At 44.3% G+C, this 19,499-nt stretch overlaps 4 protein-coding genes across 4 annotated transcripts; all 4 read right to left on the bottom strand.

Moving 5' to 3' along the window:
- Positions 1-1,711: 1,711 nt before the first annotated feature.
- On the bottom strand, positions 1,712-3,651 carry LOC135168145 (uncharacterized). The gene is made up of 4 exons (XM_064132068.1): positions 3,621-3,651; positions 2,232-3,547; positions 2,012-2,162; positions 1,712-1,818 (listed from the first exon to the last, which is right to left on the bottom strand). The coding sequence occupies exons 1-4, from the start codon at positions 3,649-3,651 to the stop codon at positions 1,712-1,714; spliced, it is 1,605 nt and encodes a 534-aa protein (XP_063988138.1).
- Positions 3,652-3,712: 61 nt separating this feature from the next.
- LOC135167997 (uncharacterized) lies at positions 3,713-9,463 on the bottom strand. The gene is made up of 2 exons (XM_064131798.1): positions 6,548-9,463; positions 3,713-6,481 (listed from the first exon to the last, which is right to left on the bottom strand). The coding sequence occupies exons 1-2, from the start codon at positions 7,980-7,982 to the stop codon at positions 3,726-3,728; spliced, it is 4,191 nt and encodes a 1,396-aa protein (XP_063987868.1). The 5' UTR covers positions 7,983-9,463; the 3' UTR covers positions 3,713-3,725.
- A 138-nt stretch (positions 9,464-9,601) lies between these two features.
- Positions 9,602-11,284, bottom strand: LOC135167884 (uncharacterized). The gene is made up of 2 exons (XM_064131541.1): positions 10,633-11,284; positions 9,602-10,452 (listed from the first exon to the last, which is right to left on the bottom strand). Exons 1-2 carry the CDS (start codon positions 10,798-10,800, stop codon positions 10,246-10,248), a joined length of 375 nt encoding a protein of 124 aa, XP_063987611.1. The 5' UTR covers positions 10,801-11,284; the 3' UTR covers positions 9,602-10,245.
- A 254-nt stretch (positions 11,285-11,538) lies between these two features.
- Positions 11,539-12,815, bottom strand: LOC135167883 (uncharacterized). The gene is made up of 2 exons (XM_064131540.1): positions 12,036-12,815; positions 11,539-11,955 (listed from the first exon to the last, which is right to left on the bottom strand). Exons 1-2 carry the CDS (start codon positions 12,811-12,813, stop codon positions 11,723-11,725), a joined length of 1,011 nt encoding a protein of 336 aa, XP_063987610.1. The 5' UTR covers positions 12,814-12,815; the 3' UTR covers positions 11,539-11,722.
- Between the last annotated feature and the right edge of the window lie 6,684 nt (positions 12,816-19,499).

The raw sequence follows: 19,499 nt of genomic DNA, 5'->3' as shown, positions 1-19,499 counted from the left end.
TTTCACGGGCAATTGTGCTTCGATCAACATAAGAAACCAGGATCTTTCAGCGGAAATAACCCCACCGTCTGTGACTATATAAAAGTGTGTGGCCAATGTAATACGAAAATTGATCATCGCAAAACTCAGAATCATGTGTGCCGTAAATATTATTGCAACGTATGTCAAAAGGACGAAGATATTTCTCATCTCTGCTATATGCCCACCTTAAAAAGCAAGAAAAAATTGACTTTGAAACGCGTGGCGTTTGTTTTCTACGACTTTGAAACCAGACAGGATGAGCTTCTGCAAGGAACTACAGACGTCAACGTACACGTTCCTAATCTTTGCGTTGCCCAAACTGTGTGTGATCGTTGTGCAGATATGACCGACGATGACATTGTGAACGCCATCGATAATCACGGAAATCCGTGTGGCGTGTGTAAACATCGGGAAAATGTTTTCGATGGTGAGGATCCTGTGCGAGGATTTGTTGATTACATCACGTCGGTGGGTAAGACGTATAAAAAAGTAGTTTGTATTGCACATAACGCGAAAGGCTATGATTCACAATTCGTTTTGAGAGACGTCATGAAACGCATTAACAGTCAAATTAAAGCGATAATTAACGGAACAAACATTATCTTGATGGATTTTGGGGATAATAAATTTATAGACAGTTTAAATTATTTTCACATGGCTCTTGCAAGTTTACCGAAAGCTTTTGGATTGGGGAATATAGCGAAAGGCTATTTTCCACATTTTTTCAATACAAAAGACAATCAAAACTACGTAGGGCCTATACCTGATAGAAAATATTATGGTGCTGACACTATGGGAGTACAAGATCGTGAAAAATTTTTATCCTGGTATAATGATCGTGTCGAAGAAAATTATCAATTTGATTTTCGTAAAGAAATTCTTCATTATTGCAGGCTTGATGTTACAATTTTGAGACGAGCCTGTGTTGAATTTCGAAAACTAATTATGAATGCTGAAAATGTCTGTCCTTTTACAGAATGTGTAACGATCGCTTCTACATGCATGCGTATTTTTCAAACAAATTCCTTAAAAGACAAGCAGATAGGCATTATACCTCAGGGAGGGTATCGGTTAGGGAAAGTGCAGTCGAAAATCGCAATTGAATGGCTCTTGTGGCGCGAACATTACGAGAATCATCGAATAATACATGCCGGACGAACTCGTGAGCACAGAACAACATCACGCCTGCGTCTAGATGGTTTTTGGGAGGATACCGCGAATAATAATAAGAAATATGCATATCAGTTCCACGGATGTTATTGGCACGGATGCCCACGGTGTTTCAAATTCAATAGAGATAAAGAGTTAAGTCACAAGGATACACTAGAGAGTCGATATGAGAGAACAGGGGCTATTACACGGGAATTGCGACACTCGGGTTATGAAGTCGTTGAAATGTGGGTATGCGATTTTATTCGTCAAAAAAAGACAGATCATGCGCTGGCGAATTTTGTAGAAAACGTTGATCAGCAGATGTTTATAGCCCTGGATCCACGTGATGCATTTTTCGGGGGACGAACAGGAAATACCGTAACACATTATGATGTAAAAGATAATGAAAAAATTCACTATGTTGACGTTTGTTCGTTATACCCATACGTTTTAAAGACAGGGATTTTCCCGATTGGACATCCCACTGTCCATGTGGGGCGTGATTGTCAGCTTATATGCCCTAATAATAATGTTTGAATTATTGTGATGTTCCGGGATGTTTTTGGGCCGGATCGGACGGTGGGTGAGGAAGTTCCGGAGATGACGAATAATTGGCACTTGGTGTGATGAATGTCCGATTTATTTCTTTAAATATTATATACACTGTGTGCACTCCGAGGTATTAAAACTATTCGTTATTTGTGGACTGTATTTTCCGAGTGTTTAATTTGCCAATCTAACCCCGTTGGTTATCCGATGGTAGCCAATAATTCCCCGATGGAATTTCCGTAAGACACACCGTATGTCTTATCCGAATGCTAGATGATGGCGTACTGACCATCGTAACGATCCCGAGATCGATCGTGACCTCTCGTTACGATGGTCAAGGGTGATTGGCCGAGGTCATCCGGTTGGTCATCCTGACTTTTGACCGCGGGATTTTGAACATACCGCCCGCCTTGCGTCACCCCCCTGGGTGACGATGTAGACTGTCCGTGTTAGTTTTGACCTTCCAGTAGGTCGCCGTTGATTGGTAGTGGTACCAATCAATGGATTGCCCGCTGCGTTTTCTTATTGCCCTTCCAAAGTGTGACGACCCTGGTCAAGTTGTCCCGTCCCGGGTGGATCCTGATGACTCGAGCAAGGGGCCATCGGGTTGGCGGTTCCTGCTCGTTTGATATGAGAACCAACGTCCCAATTACGATGTCGTCCGTTGGTTTCCTCCACCGATAGATTCGTTGGTAGCGATGCACGCACTCGCGTGCCCAATGGTCCCAGAAGTTCTGCACCTTCTGCGTGATAAGTTGCCACCGGTTTAGCCGATCCGTGTTGATGTGTTCCAGAGTTGGTTCTGGAATCGCTGTCAGCGATCCGCCGATGATGAAGTGCCCTGGTGTCAATGCCGTTGTGTCTTGCGGGTCGTTATTTATCGGGCAGAGTGGCCTCGAGTTCAGGATGGCTTCAACCTGAGTCAGAAGAGTCGTAAATTCCTCGTACGTCAGAGTTGAAGTTCCTATCACTCTCCGTAAATGATGTTTCATGGATTTAACCGCGGCCTCCCACTTGCCTCCCATGTGTGGCGAGTAGGGCGGGTTAAATCTCCATTCCGTTCCGTTTGTTGCTAGCCAGTTCTTGATGGTTGCTGATTCGCTGGATGCCTGGTGGATGATTTGCCGTAATTCCTTTTCTGCCCCGATGAAGTTAAATCCCCTGTCACTGGTCAGGGTCGCGCAAATTCCCCGTCTTGCCGTAAATCGCTTGTACGCTGCGATGAATCCGTCCGCCGTGAGATCTGTGACCAGTTCCAAGTGTGTGGCGGATGTGGCGAAGCAGACAAATAGGCAGATGTACGCCTCGTACATTGTTTTGCCGGCCCCGGAGCCTCTCCACCTCAGGATGTTGATTGGGCCGGCGAAGTCTACTCCTGAGTGAAGGAAGACTCGTGATGGTGTCACTCGTCGCGATGGCAGCTGTCCCATCAGCTGTTGAGCTCGCACAGCTCGATGACGTGCGCAGATGACGCACTTTAATATGTGAGAGCGTACTGGTGCCCGTCCTCCGATGATCCAGTACCTCTGCCAGATGTGTGCCAACGTGAGTTGCGTTCCCCCGTGGAAGCTCCTCTGATGAGCTTCCGCAATGATGAGTGATGATAGCGGTGAGTGACGTGGGAGAATAATTGGATTCTTCTCCTCCGGATCCAATGTTGAATTCCGAAGACGTCCGCCCATGCGCATGACGTCGTTCTCCAGGTATGGCGTCAGCGTCGCCATACGATGCTTGGCTGCCAGTGATCTTCCAGCCTTCAATGTGTTGATTTCCCGTTCGAAGTATCGCTGTTGGGTGTACTTAACCCAGAACAGTCTTCCGTCCTCTATTTCCGTAGTTCCGAGTTGTGGAGAATCCGGTATTGGTTGTCCCTTGAATTTGTTTATTGCTCGATTCACCCAGGCTGTGATTCGAGCTACCTTGTTCCATGACGAAATCCAATTTATCAGTGCATCTTCGTCGACAATGTGCACTGGATATGAGCTGGTGGTGGGTGGTTTCGCCTACATTGCCACCGCTGATGCTAATTCCGAGGTTGATGCTAATTCCGTTGATGCTGCTACCCATTGTTCTGGTGGTTGGACAAGCCATGATGGTCCAGTCCACCAGAGATGATGCTCCCGCAATTCCGTTGGTGATATTCCTCTTGATGCGCAGTCCGCTGGATTCTCCTTGCCGTTGATGTGATTCCATTTGGCAGTAGGCAGGGTTTCTTGGATCTTGAGAACCCTGTTCTGCACAAAGTCCTTCCACCATGATGGATCTCCGTTGATCCATGCGATGGCTACTGATGAGTCGCTCCATAAGTAGAGCTCCGCATCCTCAAGTTCCAGAGCTCGCTGTACATAGGCCATTAGATTTGTGACCATGACAGCTGCCGTGAGCTCCAGCCGTGGAATGGTCATCTTCTTGAGGGGAGCCACCTTGGTTTTGGCACAAACCAAGTTGACGTTGACTCCCGATGATGCTGACCAGGATCGAAGATAGACCGATGCACCCATTGCTAGGGTCGATGCGTCCGCAAATCCGTGTAGCTGTATTTTCTTTCCCGCTGAAAGATGTAGCCATCGTGGTATTGATAGGCTGCTCAGCCCTTGAAGTTCCTCCCTGAAACTTCTCCACCGTTTAGCGTGTGTCATTGGTATTTGCTCGTCCCAGTCGAGTTTGAGCAGCCACAATTCTTGAATAAATATTTTTGCCGTGATGGTGACCGGTGCTATTAGTCCCAAAGGATCATAAATTTGCGCAATCTCGGACAGGATTACGCGTTTGGTGATGGTGTCTCCGCTGAAGTTTCTTGCCTTGAAGTGGAAAGTGTCTGTACGAGGCTGCCAGCAGAGGCCCAGCACTTTCACTGATGATTCCCCGAATTCGATGGTTGGAGCTGATTCCGCCGATATTCCGAGTTGTCCGAGTGTCCGTGGCGCGTTGCTGCACCATTTCTGCAGTGTCATGCCGCCCGCCATGCAGAGTCCGATTAGATCCTTGATTATTTCTTCCAATTCCTCTTCGGTTTCTGCACCTCCGTAGATATCGTCAACGTATCGCCCCCGTGCGAACGTTGATAAAGCCAAAGGAAATCGATGACCTTCATCGATTGCCAGCTGCTTCAGCACCCGAAGAGACAGCCAAGGTGCACAGCTGGTCCCGTAAGTGACCGTTGTTAACTGATATTCGATGATCTGGCCGTCGTCGTCCTTCCAGAAGATTCGTTGATAGTCCCAATCATCCTGATGGACGCGAATCTGGCGGAACATTTTCTCTATGTCCGCTCCGAAGACCAATCGATGCCGACGAAGCCAGATGAGGGCATCAGAGCACTCCGTTTGAAGTTTCGGTCCTGAATGAAAGATGTCATTCAGTGACACTCCCGTAGAGCTTCTGTGTGAAGCGTCGAATACGACCCTTAGTTTGGTCGTCGTGCTATCCGGTCTCAGCACTCCGTGATGGGGCAAGTAGTATGCCAGCCGTATCTCTGACGTCGATGGTGCCCGTTGCATGTGATCCAAGGCCTCATACTCCTTAATGAATTTCCGGTATAGTGTATGAGCTTGTGGATCTGCCGCCACTCGCCTGTTGAGCTTCTGTAAGCGAATCCGAGCCATCGATGCTGTATCCCCTAGGACGGCAGGCGATGATTTAAACGGTAGACGTACTGTATACCGTCCCGTTGCGTCTCTTCTATGAGTTTCCACAAAATGCTGCTCGCATTCTGCATCAGCCTTACTCATTACCGTTGATGGGGTATCCGGTATTTCTTCCTGCGTCCAGAACTTCTTTAAGCAGTCCAATAATTGTTGGTTGATGGTCCGTGTGGTCACCCTCAGTGACCGCTTCTTAGCGCAGCCTGTACAGCAGACTGGCCCCGACACTACCCAGCCAAAGGATGTCTGCTGGGCTATGAGACCCGTTCCGTTGTATCTCATAATTCCGTCCGTGATAATTTTCCCGTAGTAATCAGCTCCGATGATTATGTCAATAGCCCCAGGTTGTAGGAATGTCCGATCCGCCACATTGAGTTCCCATAGTTCCTGGGGAGTCCGTGTGTCACAGGCAAATGGTGGGATCTTTGCCGTGAGCTTACTCATGATGTGAGCCTCCAAGTTGAGCAACGCAGTAGAATTGTGTCTGGGTTGTAAGTCGAATGACACAACCCCACGCGTGCTTCCCGAGGAAGTTTCTCCGATGCCGACAATCGATAATGATGAGGACCTCCGTTTCAATTGTAGTTGATTGACCAAGCGCTCAGATACCAATGACACTTCTGAGCCTTGGTCGATGAGGATCCTTGCTGGTCTTGAATATCCGTGGTGATTCAGGGCAATAACCCTTGCCGTTGCCAGGACGACCAGTTGATTTCCCTGCTGAGAGCTCTGTTGAGCTTCCAATACGTTGCGTGTGTCCACCTGATTGACCGACCGCGGTTCCGAATGATGTTGATCCCCGTGGTGATTGTCCGGTTGCTTCTCCGAGTGTGGTTCCTCTTCACGAGGCATGGCTTCTACATGGGATTTCTGTCCGAATTGATTTTCAGCCGAATGTGGATGATCACCCGAATATTGCTGCTTTGCCGATAGATTTTCCGAATGGTGGTACACTTCCGAATTATAAGATTCCCCGAGATGAGTCTGAGAGGTCGTCGACCTCTTCCCAGATGGTGATGTGCCGTGTTGCTGGTCCTGGCGTGATGCTGGTCCCGGTTGTTTGTTGACAGGATCCGCCTTGATGCTCGCTCCGGTTCCGGTTCCCGTGATGTTTCCTGTCAACGTACACAGCGGTTAAGGTAGCCATATTTATTATAGTGAATAATAAAGTGCTACTTAACCGCTCGTGCTTGGCTTCGAAGATGTGCTGGCCTTTGTTGAGGTTTCCGGTGTATCGTGCCTCCTCTCATGAATAAGAGTGTGGTGCAACCCGTTGCAATACCGACACCTCCTGGTGCTCTTGCATTTGGTTGCCCGATGAGGCCCCAAGCAATTGTAGCACAGTCCTTCGTCTACCAAGAACTGCCTCTTTTGAACGGCATTCATGCCGAAGAACTTGGCACACTCAGGTCCAATCCAGTGTGGCCCTCCGCAGGCCACACATGCCGTCCTTTTGCTTGAGGTTCCCTTGACCTCTGATGGTGGTCCCGATGACGTTCCGTGATGAGCCTTTGCTGACTGTTTCGGCCGTTCCGAAGTCAGCTTTTCCCTTTCCCTCTCAATGTTTTCCCAGGCCCTTGCTCGGGCCCTGAGAAACTCGAGGAAAGTCTCCAGCTGCGGGGGATCTGTAGAGTCTCCCAGCTTCAGCTCCCAGTCCTGGCTGGAGTTCCGATCCAGAGACCTTCTGATAAGGTGACAGATAATGATGTCCCACCACTCTGTCGGTGCCCCGAGGTTTTTGAGTGCCGTCAGCGATTCCGTAACCGCGTCGATTACCTGCAGGAGGCTCTTAGACGATAGCTCCTTCACGTCCTTCAGTTTTAGCAGTCGATTCAGATGAGCTGCCATAATCAGCCGTGGGTTCTCGTACCGGGCTACGAGCTTCTTCCAGGCTGTCTCGTAGTGGGCAGCTCCCGTCCCGATGTTTGTGATGAGCTCAGCCGCCGATCTCTTCAGTGCCTTCCTTAGCCGTATCATCTTGTCCATGTCCGAGTAGCCGGCCTGGCTGTGGACAAGTGATACGTAGGCGTCGTGGAAGTTTCTCCACTCCGAGTAGGTGCCGTGGAACTCCGGCACCTGTAACCTTTCCAAATGGCTGGTTGAGGATCCCTGTTGATTCCCCGATCCGCGTTGTGGGAGACTAGCCGCTCTGCGGCCTAGCTCGTCCATCGCCTTCCTATAGATCCTGTCCGCCTGGGCGAACATATCTTCAGCGAAGTAAGGGTGGTCCATAACTTCTTCGCTTGATTCCTCAATCAGCTTCTCGTGGTAGGCCGAGAATTTGGACCACGTGTCCCCTATCACGATCCGATTTGATTGGAGCTCATCATAGCGAAGGGCTCCTGCCTCTTCGCTCCGCAATCTTTCCGTGATCTCCCGTAGAGATCTCATCCGAGTTAGTTGGATCCTGATCCGGTTTTCCACACTACTTGGCCAGGGTGTGATGGACCTCCTGGTCTTGGTAACCGGCTCCGATACCAGTTCCTTGGAGGAGGCCTCCTCCGATGCGTTGCCGACAATTTCCGTCGTGGGATCCTCCGAAATTCCCATCGATGCGAGAATCCGATCATTCTCCTCCATCATCGTGGTCCATAATTGGGAGGGATCTCGTTCCATTTGTATTGATGAGTGTCCTTTTAAATTGTAATTTAAATTTAAATTTATTAAATTTGGACCCAACTAACAGTATATCCCTTGGTCGCTGAGTGGCGCATGCGTTGACACGGGACGTATAGACGAAGATGATTGACTTACCGATCGGCGCTGGTAAGTATATACCGACTGTTGATGATATACCGCCGCTGTGTTACCGACCGCCTCGTCGATCGATAACGCGCTCGATGCCGTGTTGAGCGCCCGATGTGCTCGACCTTGGTACCTCTCAGGTAAACCGATGTAAACAAAGCCCGATGCTATAGTTCCGTGCGTAATCCCTTGAGGAATTTGGCCGATGTCCTCGTTGAGTCCGTGGGTTCTATGAAGTGGGCCCCGTAGATTACCGCGTGGCCGGCGTCCCTTTTCCCACGTTGAATTCCCACGTTGAATTTTCCGATGCACTTCACACACTTCACTCCCGAATCCGGCTCGAAGGACCAATGTTTGAATTATTGTGATGTTCCGGGATGTTTTTGGGCCGGATGGGATGGTGGGTGAGGAAGTTCCGAGGATGACGAATGATTGGCACTTGGTGTGATGAATGTCCGATTTATTTCTTTAAATATTATATACACTGTGTGCACTCCAAGGTGTTAAAACTATTCGTTATTTGTGGACTGCATTTTCCGAGTGTTTAATTTGCCGATCTAACCCCGTTGGTTATCCGATGGTAGCCAATAATTCCCCGGTGGAATTTCCGTAAGACACACCGTATGTCTTATCCGAATGCTAGATGATAGCGTACTGACCATCGTAACGATCCCGAGATCGATCGTGACCTCTCGTTACGATGGTCAAGGGTGATTGGCCGAGGTCATCCGGTTGGTCATCCTGACTTTTGACCGCGGGATTTTGAACAAATAATATTTCGCGGATAGAAGGTCTTGTGAAATGTCGCGTTTTACTCCCTCGTCAATTATTTCACCCTGTTTTACCAGTAAAAGCTCATGGAAAGTTACTGTTCCCTCTCTGTCGATCATGCTGCGATGATCTTGTACAAGACAATTGCCCTCATGATGATCCCGCTGATCGCGAATTTTTGGGAACTTGGGTCGCTCCAGAACTTCGTAAAGCCGTAGAAATGGGGTATAAAATATTAGAAATCAGTGAGCTTTGGGAGTATATGAGAACTACGCGTTATAATCCTGTGACGCGAACAGGCGGATTATTTGCCGAATACATTAACACTTTTTTGAAAATAAAACACGAGGCTTCGGATTGGCCTGCTGACTGTGTAGATGATGAATCAAAGAATAGATATATTGCTGAATATGAGGCGCGAGAAGGTATAAAACTTGACAAAGATAAAATTCAAAAGAATGCCGGATTAAGAGCAGTAGCAAAACTTTGTTTAAACTGTCTATGGGGTAAATTTGGGGAGAGGGAGAACTTGACAAAAAAAGCTATTATTCGAACACATGAGGAATTTGCAAATATAATGTTTAATCCGGAAGTTGAAGTAACAGGACTTGTTCCTGTCGATAACGACACTCTCTTCATGTCCTGGAAACATTTAAACGAAGCCGCGGAAATGTCCACTAAGGCTAATGTCATTATTGCGGCTTATACAACGGCTCACGCGCGTCTAAAGTTATATTCTTATCTAGAAAAACAACAAGAGCGTGTTTTATATTATGATACAGATTCGGTCATTTACGTTAGCGATGGATCAAATGAATTACCGCTAGGGAATTTTCTAGGGGATTTGACCGACGAAGTAGAGGGCTACGGAGAAGGAAGTTTCATTACTTCTTTTGTCTCTGGTGGCCCTAAATTTTACACTTATCGCGTAAAAAAACCGGACGGCAGTATCGCAGAAGTTAGTAAAATAAAAGGGGTTAGACTGAATTATGAATCGCGTAAACAAATTCATTACGACTCGATTCGCGCGTTCGTTGTCGATAAAGCAGATCCCTACCAGATCGACTATCATGGTATTCGTCGGACAGTGTATCGTGACGTCATCACGAAACCTGAGAGTAAGATCGTACGTGCGACAGGCCCAAAACGGCGGCTTGATGGTTTTGCGACTCTGCCCTATGGTTTCAAAAAACCACGATTTAACTGCTGCTATTGGCGCGCACTGTTTTTCCAAAAATTAAGTATATTATCAATTTAGATTGATTGTAGTAGTTTTGTATAATATTGTTATGCACTAAAAACGTTTGTAGGCCTCCATTATTTAATAATTAATTAAACAATTTAATGAGTATGGGCTATCCCGCTACTCGATTAATATTTTATTGTAGCCTCGAATAGTTATTAACTCGTCCCCGAAGAGGACCCTGAGACTCCAGGCATCCTCCAGGTCGTATAAGGCGAGCATCTGCTCGCCCTCGGCCTCCAGGCCACGCGCCTCGCATCTCAGAGCGCGGACCCACCGCGCTCTCGGGGTGTCCGGGCCGACACCTCCCTCCCAACGAGCACCGCGCTGTAACAAACAAAGAAAAAACACATTAGTATTATATATATATCTATGGTTATAGGAAAATGAGGAAGAAAGGGGGTATTTCCGGAGAGGACTGGAGGAAAAGTGGTGTCAGGAAGGGAATAAAGGGTTAGAGAGAGAGGAAGACAGAGAGAGCCGGAGAGACAGATAGAGATAACTTACCAGATATTCCTCGTCCTCCGAATCCGCCAACCATTTGGCGGCTTGCTGATGGAGATCCTGGATGGCGAAAATATTTTCGCCTTCCAGGGTTTCACCCTCCTCATCCTCCCACCGCAGCCACTCGTTGGCCGCCCGCAGGTAGGCCCTCTCCCTCCTGGCTGCCTGCATCTGTAAAATAAAAAACAATGAATTAGAAATAAAAACAACAACAAAATGAATTTAAAAAAAAACTTAAACAACCAAAATGAATTTAAAAACTGAAAACGAAAACAAGCGAAAAAATCAAAAACGAAAACAACAACCAAAAACGAACGAAAAACCGAAAAACTAAAACAAACGAAAAATTAAGAGCTGAAACAACAAAAATTGAAATGAAAAACAATACGCGGATGTGAAATTTTAAAACGTATACCCATGACGGGTCGACATTTAAACAATATAAAAATACGCGATATAAAAACATCGAGAACACGTGGACGTGAAATATCAAAACCCCAAAATCAAGTCGCGGCCGCGAAAAACTGAGAATTAAAAACCGCGAAACACATGTAAAAAAAAAAAAAGGTAAAAACTTACCGCCAAACCAAAGTGCTCCTGGCACGCTCCTGCACAGGTTACAACAACCATTTTTTTTTTAAATAAAAACAAAAAACACCAAAAACACTAAAACTGGACACTGGAGTCCACCAGATGATGATGGTGAAAGAGGGCGAGTAGTGGAACCTCACGGTTTATATAACTTTTGCCCCACTATTCGCCCTCAACCCTCTAACCCGTAAGTTAGAGGGAGATGACAAAGGATAAATGTGGGAAAGACGAGGAAAAAGTCAAAATTGTTCTCTAAACCCTCTAAACAACGAGAAGGAAAGAGACAATAAACGAAAGGATTCAGGGGACCAACGAGGAAGAAGAAGCGAGAGAAATTTCCCCTGGCTTCTACGAGCAAAAAAAAAAGGGCTGGGGACAGGAGAGGGAATATTGGGTTTTGCCTAGCAATAAAAAAAAAGAGTCAAGACTCACCGGTAATGCAATAAAATTTATGACTTTTATTTCAGCTATTCAAAAAAATACAAACATGTTTAATGAATTTTTAGCCCGAACGGTTACTGGGTGATAACGGGGTGAAATCAAGACTCTGGATGGCCAATCCTTCATCATCATCATCCCCGGTTTGATCCAATTGCATCGCAATTTGATCAAGCTCTTTTTGACGCTGCGTTGGAGTGCATCGCACTTCGTGATCATCCTCGCGATTCCTTTGTTCTAGATTCGCGCCCAACGCGACTAGAGCGGTCTCGATTTCCTCGATAGTTTTTCGCGGTTCTGAAACAAAAAAATAATACAAGATTAGCTTAAATCAATCTAATCTAAAAATTTCTATGATTGATTGATTAAATATTTACTTGTAGGGGTTGAGGCCGCGAAATTCAATGATCCATGCTGAGCATCTTCACCATCGCCTTCCAGGATTAAATTGATGACTGATGGAGTGCTGGGAATGATCTCGATCGATGAAGCCAATTCCATCATGGTCTCAGGGATGATATCCTTCGATGTGTGGTCCTTGGATCGATTTTTTTCTGATTCGCGAGCTCTGAATTGTCTTTGTTTTTCCTTAGCTAGTTCGCGACGTTTTTCGCGGGCGATAAAGTCGGCCTTCTTTTTTTCCGCGAGTTTTAACCGTTTTTCGCGAGCCTGTATTTTTTTCAGATCCTTTTTCTTATCAATATAGTTCACTTGATTGAACACATCAAGATCTTTTTCTAGCATATTAATCCACAACTTTTTTTCCTCTGTACTCACTTGCACGATTTCACTTGTTTTTTTATTATTGACTTTCAGGATTTTAGAGTCACTTTGAGTGCTACCGGGAGATTTATGGCCCAATCGTCTGGTTGAGTTTTTCGTCTTCTTTTCAACCATTTGAAGGTCAGAGTCAATATTTATGACAGGACCTGTCTTGGAAATCTCATGTCGTTGGAGTTTCACTTTTTTCACTATTTTTTCAATTGATTTTTTCTCATCACTGTTATATCTCACTACACGATCACTAATTATCTTAATTCCATTTTTATTCGCGTTGATTCCACAATATTTAGATTTTTTAGGTTTAAAAGTTCCAAGCTGATAACCTGATTGATAACTGGATTTTGGAGATGAGTTCACTTGACTTGATGTCATTTTGACGTAAAAAACGCAAATGCAGTAAAATGATCCCCCTGGATTCCTTGATGCATCCCTACTTTAGAGGGAGGGCTAAGTTTTCCACAATTTTTTTTGAAAATTTGGCCTTGTTGGGGGGTGCTTTGAATAGCTGATGAGGAAGGATGCTCGAGTTTTCCTTTTTTTCGCCCCCCACTTGTTTTGCATTTGTTGGCTATTGAAAGGAAAGGTCAATGATTGGTCCATTTCCTTTCTTGTAGACCAATGTCTCCTCCCCCGCAGGGAGATAATATTCTTCCTCACACACCCTAAAAAAGTGGTACCAATAGAGTTTTTCCCCCACTCCTGCTTTGCATAATCTTGTGTGTTCTATGCAGTCGAAAAAACCATTTGACTTCGACATTTTATATAATAAAACATCACTATTATGCACAATTGCTTTAGTAACCACAGCCAAAGTTTTTGCATTTTTCGCATATTTCCTTTCATTTAATAAATTCGCGATTGCAATGCTTCTCAGTGATGGAGGAATATATCTCATTTGAAAATTTGATTCGATTTTTCTATTAGATTCTGCAGGTTCTTCATTGTAACATACTTTAAATGTCGTACACATGTCTATGCTCTCATCTTGAGAGTGTAATTTATCCCTGCGATATCTGATATGGATTTTATTCCATGTCTCACCAAGGAATTTGTATTTACATACGCAAGAAGGATCAACAAGGAAATCTTCCACTTCGCATTCCAATCCTGACCCTATCGCGATTTTCCGCGCTTTTGCTGGAATACACATGTCATCACTATCTTCACTGTCTAGGTAATCATCATCTGTATATTTATCAACACATACGCGTACTCTTTTCTGGCGAAATTGAGGTTTTTGTCGTCGCTCATACGATTTGCGATCCGCTAGATATTTTTTAAGGGACTCTAAAGCATAACTTTCAAAGTTTTTAGACATTTTTACTATTGCAATGCCTTTTAACGAATGACAACAAACGCGTCACTCGATTTAACAAAAAAAATCGGTATAGGAAGGTTCCATGGTAAGAGTGGGGGTGCCGCGCAACATACAAAAACCGCGAAAGTGGGGCGCATGTGTGACGCCGCCGCCGCAGAACTCCCTGCGGTGGGGGATAATGTGTGACGGCTATAGGTCTGTCATGTTCTTATTGGGGATTCTGTCCCCTCCACTCTCATACGTAGCGCTATAAAACGCGGATGCTCGCGGTGGATTTTATTCAGTCGTCCCGATTTCATCCATTCATTTTTTCAACATGGAAAGTACCAAACAAAAAGGATTCAGTGATGCTGAACAGCATGTGGTATTGTCCCAAGTTATATCTTTAAATAGATCAGAGACAAAACAAATTCGTGTCGGCTTAAAAGTTACGTGTTTCGGTCAATTCGTCCCGGTTGTACAATTTATGGGCGTACGCCCGAAACGCCCCATATTGTCAATGACACGAGAAGAATGGACCCTTTTTTTCAACGATTTGGATGCTGTAACCGACTACTTTGACCCTGAGAAGTTTCACCCAAAGATCAACCACAATGTACCTGCAAAGGAATTTGGGGCCATAAACGTGAAATTCCACCGTAGTTTTGAAAATCCCTGCGTGACCTTTGTTCGCAATGATGATGCAAATCAGACTCTCATAATGATGATGGGACAGAGCATCATTACATTGAAAAACAAGGCTGCATGGATTAATCAGTGGCTGGATTTCTTGGAGACATTGCCTCTCAAGGAATATAAGGAATCGATAGTACGATCAATTGCAGGCGTTGCTATGAATTATATGGAATACAATAGAATGCCTGCCACGGAGGATCTTTATCATCGCATACGCGTAACTTTCGAGGAAATTTATCTCATGGCTCGCGATGATCTTCGACGTTCAATACCCCACGAAAATCTTGGATATTTGTACCAATTGTTTGGAGAATTATTCCATAATTGTTTTAATTATTTGGATAAATTCGCGGGAGGGGTTTACAGAATGCCCTCATATTGAAAAAACCATACACATATGATTTGTAAAATGTATCCTACAATTTTTATGAAATATAAAAAGAAAGATAAAATGTAAACCCTATGTTTAATTATTTATAAAAAAAACCCTCAACATCTTTTCAGGTATAAAAAAGACGGAAGGCAAAAACATTTTTGATCTTTAGATAAAAAAACTTTCGAAAGGAAAAACATGCAATAAAAGAAAGAGAGATAAACTTACTCGAAAAAAAAGGAGACATCGTTGAGAATTTTTCCAACGGTCTTCCATAGAAAGGGAAAATTTATTGCACTAAAAACCTGTAAAAAAAAAGCATCCATTTACTGCGCCATTCATGCCAGGCCATTGCGCAATCCTCCATCTAAAAAAAATAATGGGCCAGTTTCCCTTAACACGTGTACGACATTCCATTGCATAACAATGGGATGGTTTTAAGTGTTTTGGGACCTGCTCGCATTCCTTCGCCACCCGCCCACCACCCACGTCCTGTCGAACAATGACATTTTTTGGGGACCCTCACCCCAGGGGGCCCTAGAGCGGCGACGTCCTCCTCAAAGGACAATGGGGAAAACGTGTTCGGACACGTCTGGAAAAAGGGGGGAAGGGGGACGATTCCTGGAATAAAATTCGCCAATCGTGCCCACTTACTACTACTTCGCGATTAGAAAATGGCTCTGCACTTGGATTGTTGCATCTCTGAATACTTAATGCAGTATTATGAAAATAACCTTGCCAGGTTATGGTTGTCGGAAACGTCGCACCGCCTATTAATCTACTCTACGTACATAATATAAAACACTTAGGCCATTACCCACTGCCATGGGGGGCTTGGGAAAGATCCATACTGTCGGCTAGTTCAGATGGCCGAAGGACACTTGGCAACCATGACGGCGTCGAGTCACAAGTGACTGACACAGACATGACTCCCGCGGGGAACCTCGAGGCGGTGGTCCTTGGTGTCAGCCCGACACCCAGAATGTGAAAGGTGGGTGAGGGTATTTGGGATTAGTAGAAATAGAACAGAAGAAGAGGAAGGACAAGAGGAGACTCTAATTCGCATTCAAATGTCCAACCGGGCCAGGATTACCCGAAGAAGATGACCGGGTCCCCACCCCAAGACTCTCGTTTCTGACTAAGAGAGCTGATTGGTCTCATTCACTCCTCGTCGTCGCCGTTTCTGATTTCCGCGTACGCGTCCAGGCATTTATCGGATTATCGGACAATCCATAACGAAATGCTGGACTGTGTCATCAGCCTGATCGCACTCGCAGTTGCTTGACTGGGTAAAGCGCCGGTCTTGAAGATAGAACCAGAATTGCCCATGCCCCGTCAGGACCTGCGAAATCCTGTCGTCGCACTCGACCCACTTAGCGTCCAGGCGCGCCGCAGTATCGGGAAGAACGCAAAGACGTTTCTCCTGGTTGCAGCCCGCTCAAACCTACTCTTCCAGAGTTTCCGGATCTCTGCCCTTATATCCTCAAGATTAGTTCGATGATTGAAACTTGATGTTTCGCCAACTGGTTCCAAGTTAACGGTTTGAATATTTTCTTTTTTCTTGCCGACATCTCCTACGGCACTGTCAGAAAGTTCTGGTTGGTTATTTTCTAACTCTTCATTTCTCTGCTCCAACATGACAGATGCTTCACCCAGCTTTTCCTGCATTTCCAATACTGTTTGTGGCAATGACTTCATGTTTTTTCTCCTTTCATTCCCATCAAATTTGTTACTTTCTAATGATCTTCTGTCTCTTCTCTCTGACCTTCTGCTTCAATAGAGTCAGTAGTCTTAATATCAGGTGAAGTTTCAAAAGAACCCCCTGACAGATTTCATGAGGGATTGCTTTATGATTTTAATAAAATAGCCCTGTACGTTTTACCTATAATGAAAATGAACACAATCAATTACTTTTATCAATGATTAGGGATGCAATTCATTAGGGATAGACATTTGAATAACTTTACACAATTCTCCGGTGCGCTTACCTGGAGGAAAGAAATCGTCTTTTCCAAAATGTAATGAACAAACTGTTGTCGATTTTGTTTTTGCTTTTCCGATTTTTAGAGTTTTCCTCCATGCACTTAAGCAATCTGTTACGTCAAAAATACCAGGGAAACAATGACTCGAATCAATGAAGTAACTCATCCTCCTAATAACTTGTAAGTTCTTGAAGAGTCACTTCAAGTTAATAGAGAGGGAACAAGAAAATATATTTGAACAAGAATTTAAATCCCAAAAAGAGAGTTTAAAGGAAGGAAATTTTTATCGAGGTTCCTCGTAAGAACCGTAGGAGAAATGTGGAAAATATAATACAAACGCAAAACAAAACCATGTTAACAAAATGACTCTAGAGAGTCTATATTTAAAGAAAACTGAGATTTTTCACTTACAGATTTGGTTGAAATCCGATACATTTGTTCGGATTTAACGCTGGATGTTGAAATATAAAACTGTCAGTTAAAGACAGTGTACAAAAGAATTTTCCCACACACACACTAGAATTTACCACACTGATAATTGATTAACACTCAAGTTCCAATTATTTCTTGAGGAGTTAAGGGATGAAATGTGCTCTCGCCACGGAATACAAAACTGACCTCGACTGGGTTCAACTATGCTTAATTGCTCTTACTTAACTGAGGAGGGAAAACACGGGGATGCGGTTTTATAACCTCGCTATGAGGGTGTGTCCTTAGATATGAAGAGAATTACGGGCCCAATCGTTACCAACCTTAGAACCCGATTTGTATTACTTCCTACTCTAGTCTTGATGCTTCAGGATTAACTCCAATCCCTCCACATCAGACATTGAATATGTGGGTGGACTTTTCCTACCCCATTGTACCAATGAGAATTGTTTAGGGAGGTCCCATTTTCTCCTTCCACAACTTTAAATACTAAATAGAACATTGAAAAAGAAACTAAAATAAAGGAATTTTATCAAGAAGGTTGTCATCGCTTCCTGTTACAAGGTAAATTCTATCAAGAGCTTGGGAAGAAAAGAAACTGAATCTTCCCATTTATTTTAGGCGAAACTTATTATCAAGGAACCAAAAGAAAATATAGAGCGTGGATGGATGTATATTTAACGTGGAAAGGACCCTATTCGAGTCCACAGTCTGCCAACGAATTTCCTCTGATATTTCAACGGAAAAATGATTAGTTAGTTTGCTCATATGCAGTAGGTCCTTATGTGTCCCAAAGTAAACAATGCAACCTGGAGAGCATGATTCCTAGGTTTTGATAACGAGATAAATTTCAAAAGGTGACTTCGTGTAGATAGTACACTCGTATGCAGCTGACTATTACAAATCTTAAGACAAAGAATCTAACGTGGGAAACACGATTTCTAAATGTTGATAACGGGACAAATGGTTAAAATGTGTATTTTCGACGGATGTTAAACCCCCGCCGTTAGACAGAAGTAGAGGTGACAAAAAGAACGAGAACGACGTAAAAAGAGTTTTAAAAATACGACAAACTACAAGACATACCGAGAAAATTTTAATTAGTTAAGCTCAATTACTTATTTCTAGTAAGATTGGCTTCTACATTAAGTCCTGTAGAATAAAAGTACTCGACGTTATTTTCAAGAAATACGTGAGCACAATCCTGGCATTCCGTCGTCTTCCGGACCTCTGCCAGCTGTTCTCCACATCCTGGGCATCTCACGTCAATTGTATGTTTGCAGAGTCGATGAAGTTTTGCTTCCCTCTCTGCTCCTGCTGGTGCGTGGAGTTTGCAAGTGATTCGATACCATTCGTCTATCCAAACTTCATCCTTCCCAGTTGCCTTGATACACCAGGCCAACTGGTACTGCTGGATTAGGGGATGGATTCGTGGTTCCCTCACATTTATCAGATCCTCAATGGTTTCGACCAATACATCGGTCGGTTGGACGCTGTTGTTGGCCCACTATATTTTTTCTTTGGAAAATCTCTAAATTTTTCCATAAACATTTTTTGAAGTGAAAACTTCTTATGGCGCGTTGGGCACTTTTGTGGGTAAACATTTTCTCGTGAACTCGCGACAGATGGGATTTCACAGTGATGCCAGATGCGGGACCCACACGTCTCCCACTGCCCCACTCCGCAGCAGTAGTTGTGCGAGGGAGTTGCCCATGAAACCCCCACGCGTGGGATTTTTGCCCCCGTCTGGCATCACTGCTATTAGTATACGCATAGGTATATATGAGCTGTTTCTTTCTTCCGCTAGGGAAACAACTTCCTGTTTTACCAACAGTTACATTAAAAGAATACAAGTTTGGCGCTAGCGTTTAAAAAGGCGCTGCATTTAAAGTTTGAAGTTGATAAATTTCTACAAAATTACAGAAAATCTCGAAATTTTGGGGAATTAGGAAAATTATCAGTATGCTCATTTCAGCTAAGAATTAAAAATTATCGGAAAGCCGGAAAAGTACGAAAACCTGAAAATTCGAAAATATACTCGTTTTATTAGAGAATTTTACTAGGGACGTGATTCGATGGTCGGAAAATCGTTAAAAATTATGGGACAATCGGCAAAGTAGGAAACCCCGAAAAATCGAAAATATCCTCAATTTAGTCGAGAATTTCACTAGGGACTTGAATCGACGATCGGAAAATCACTAAAAATTATGGGAACGCCGGAAAAATAGGAAAACCCAAAAAATCGAAAATATACTCAATTCAGTAGAGAATTTCACTAGGG

Source organism: Diachasmimorpha longicaudata, chromosome 12, assembly GCF_034640455.1.
Source record: "Diachasmimorpha longicaudata isolate KC_UGA_2023 chromosome 12, iyDiaLong2, whole genome shotgun sequence".
Taxonomy (NCBI): domain Eukaryota; kingdom Metazoa; phylum Arthropoda; class Insecta; order Hymenoptera; family Braconidae; genus Diachasmimorpha; species Diachasmimorpha longicaudata.
Note: the sequence above shows the minus strand (reverse complement) of the source record. Positions and strands in the feature narration are given on the sequence as shown.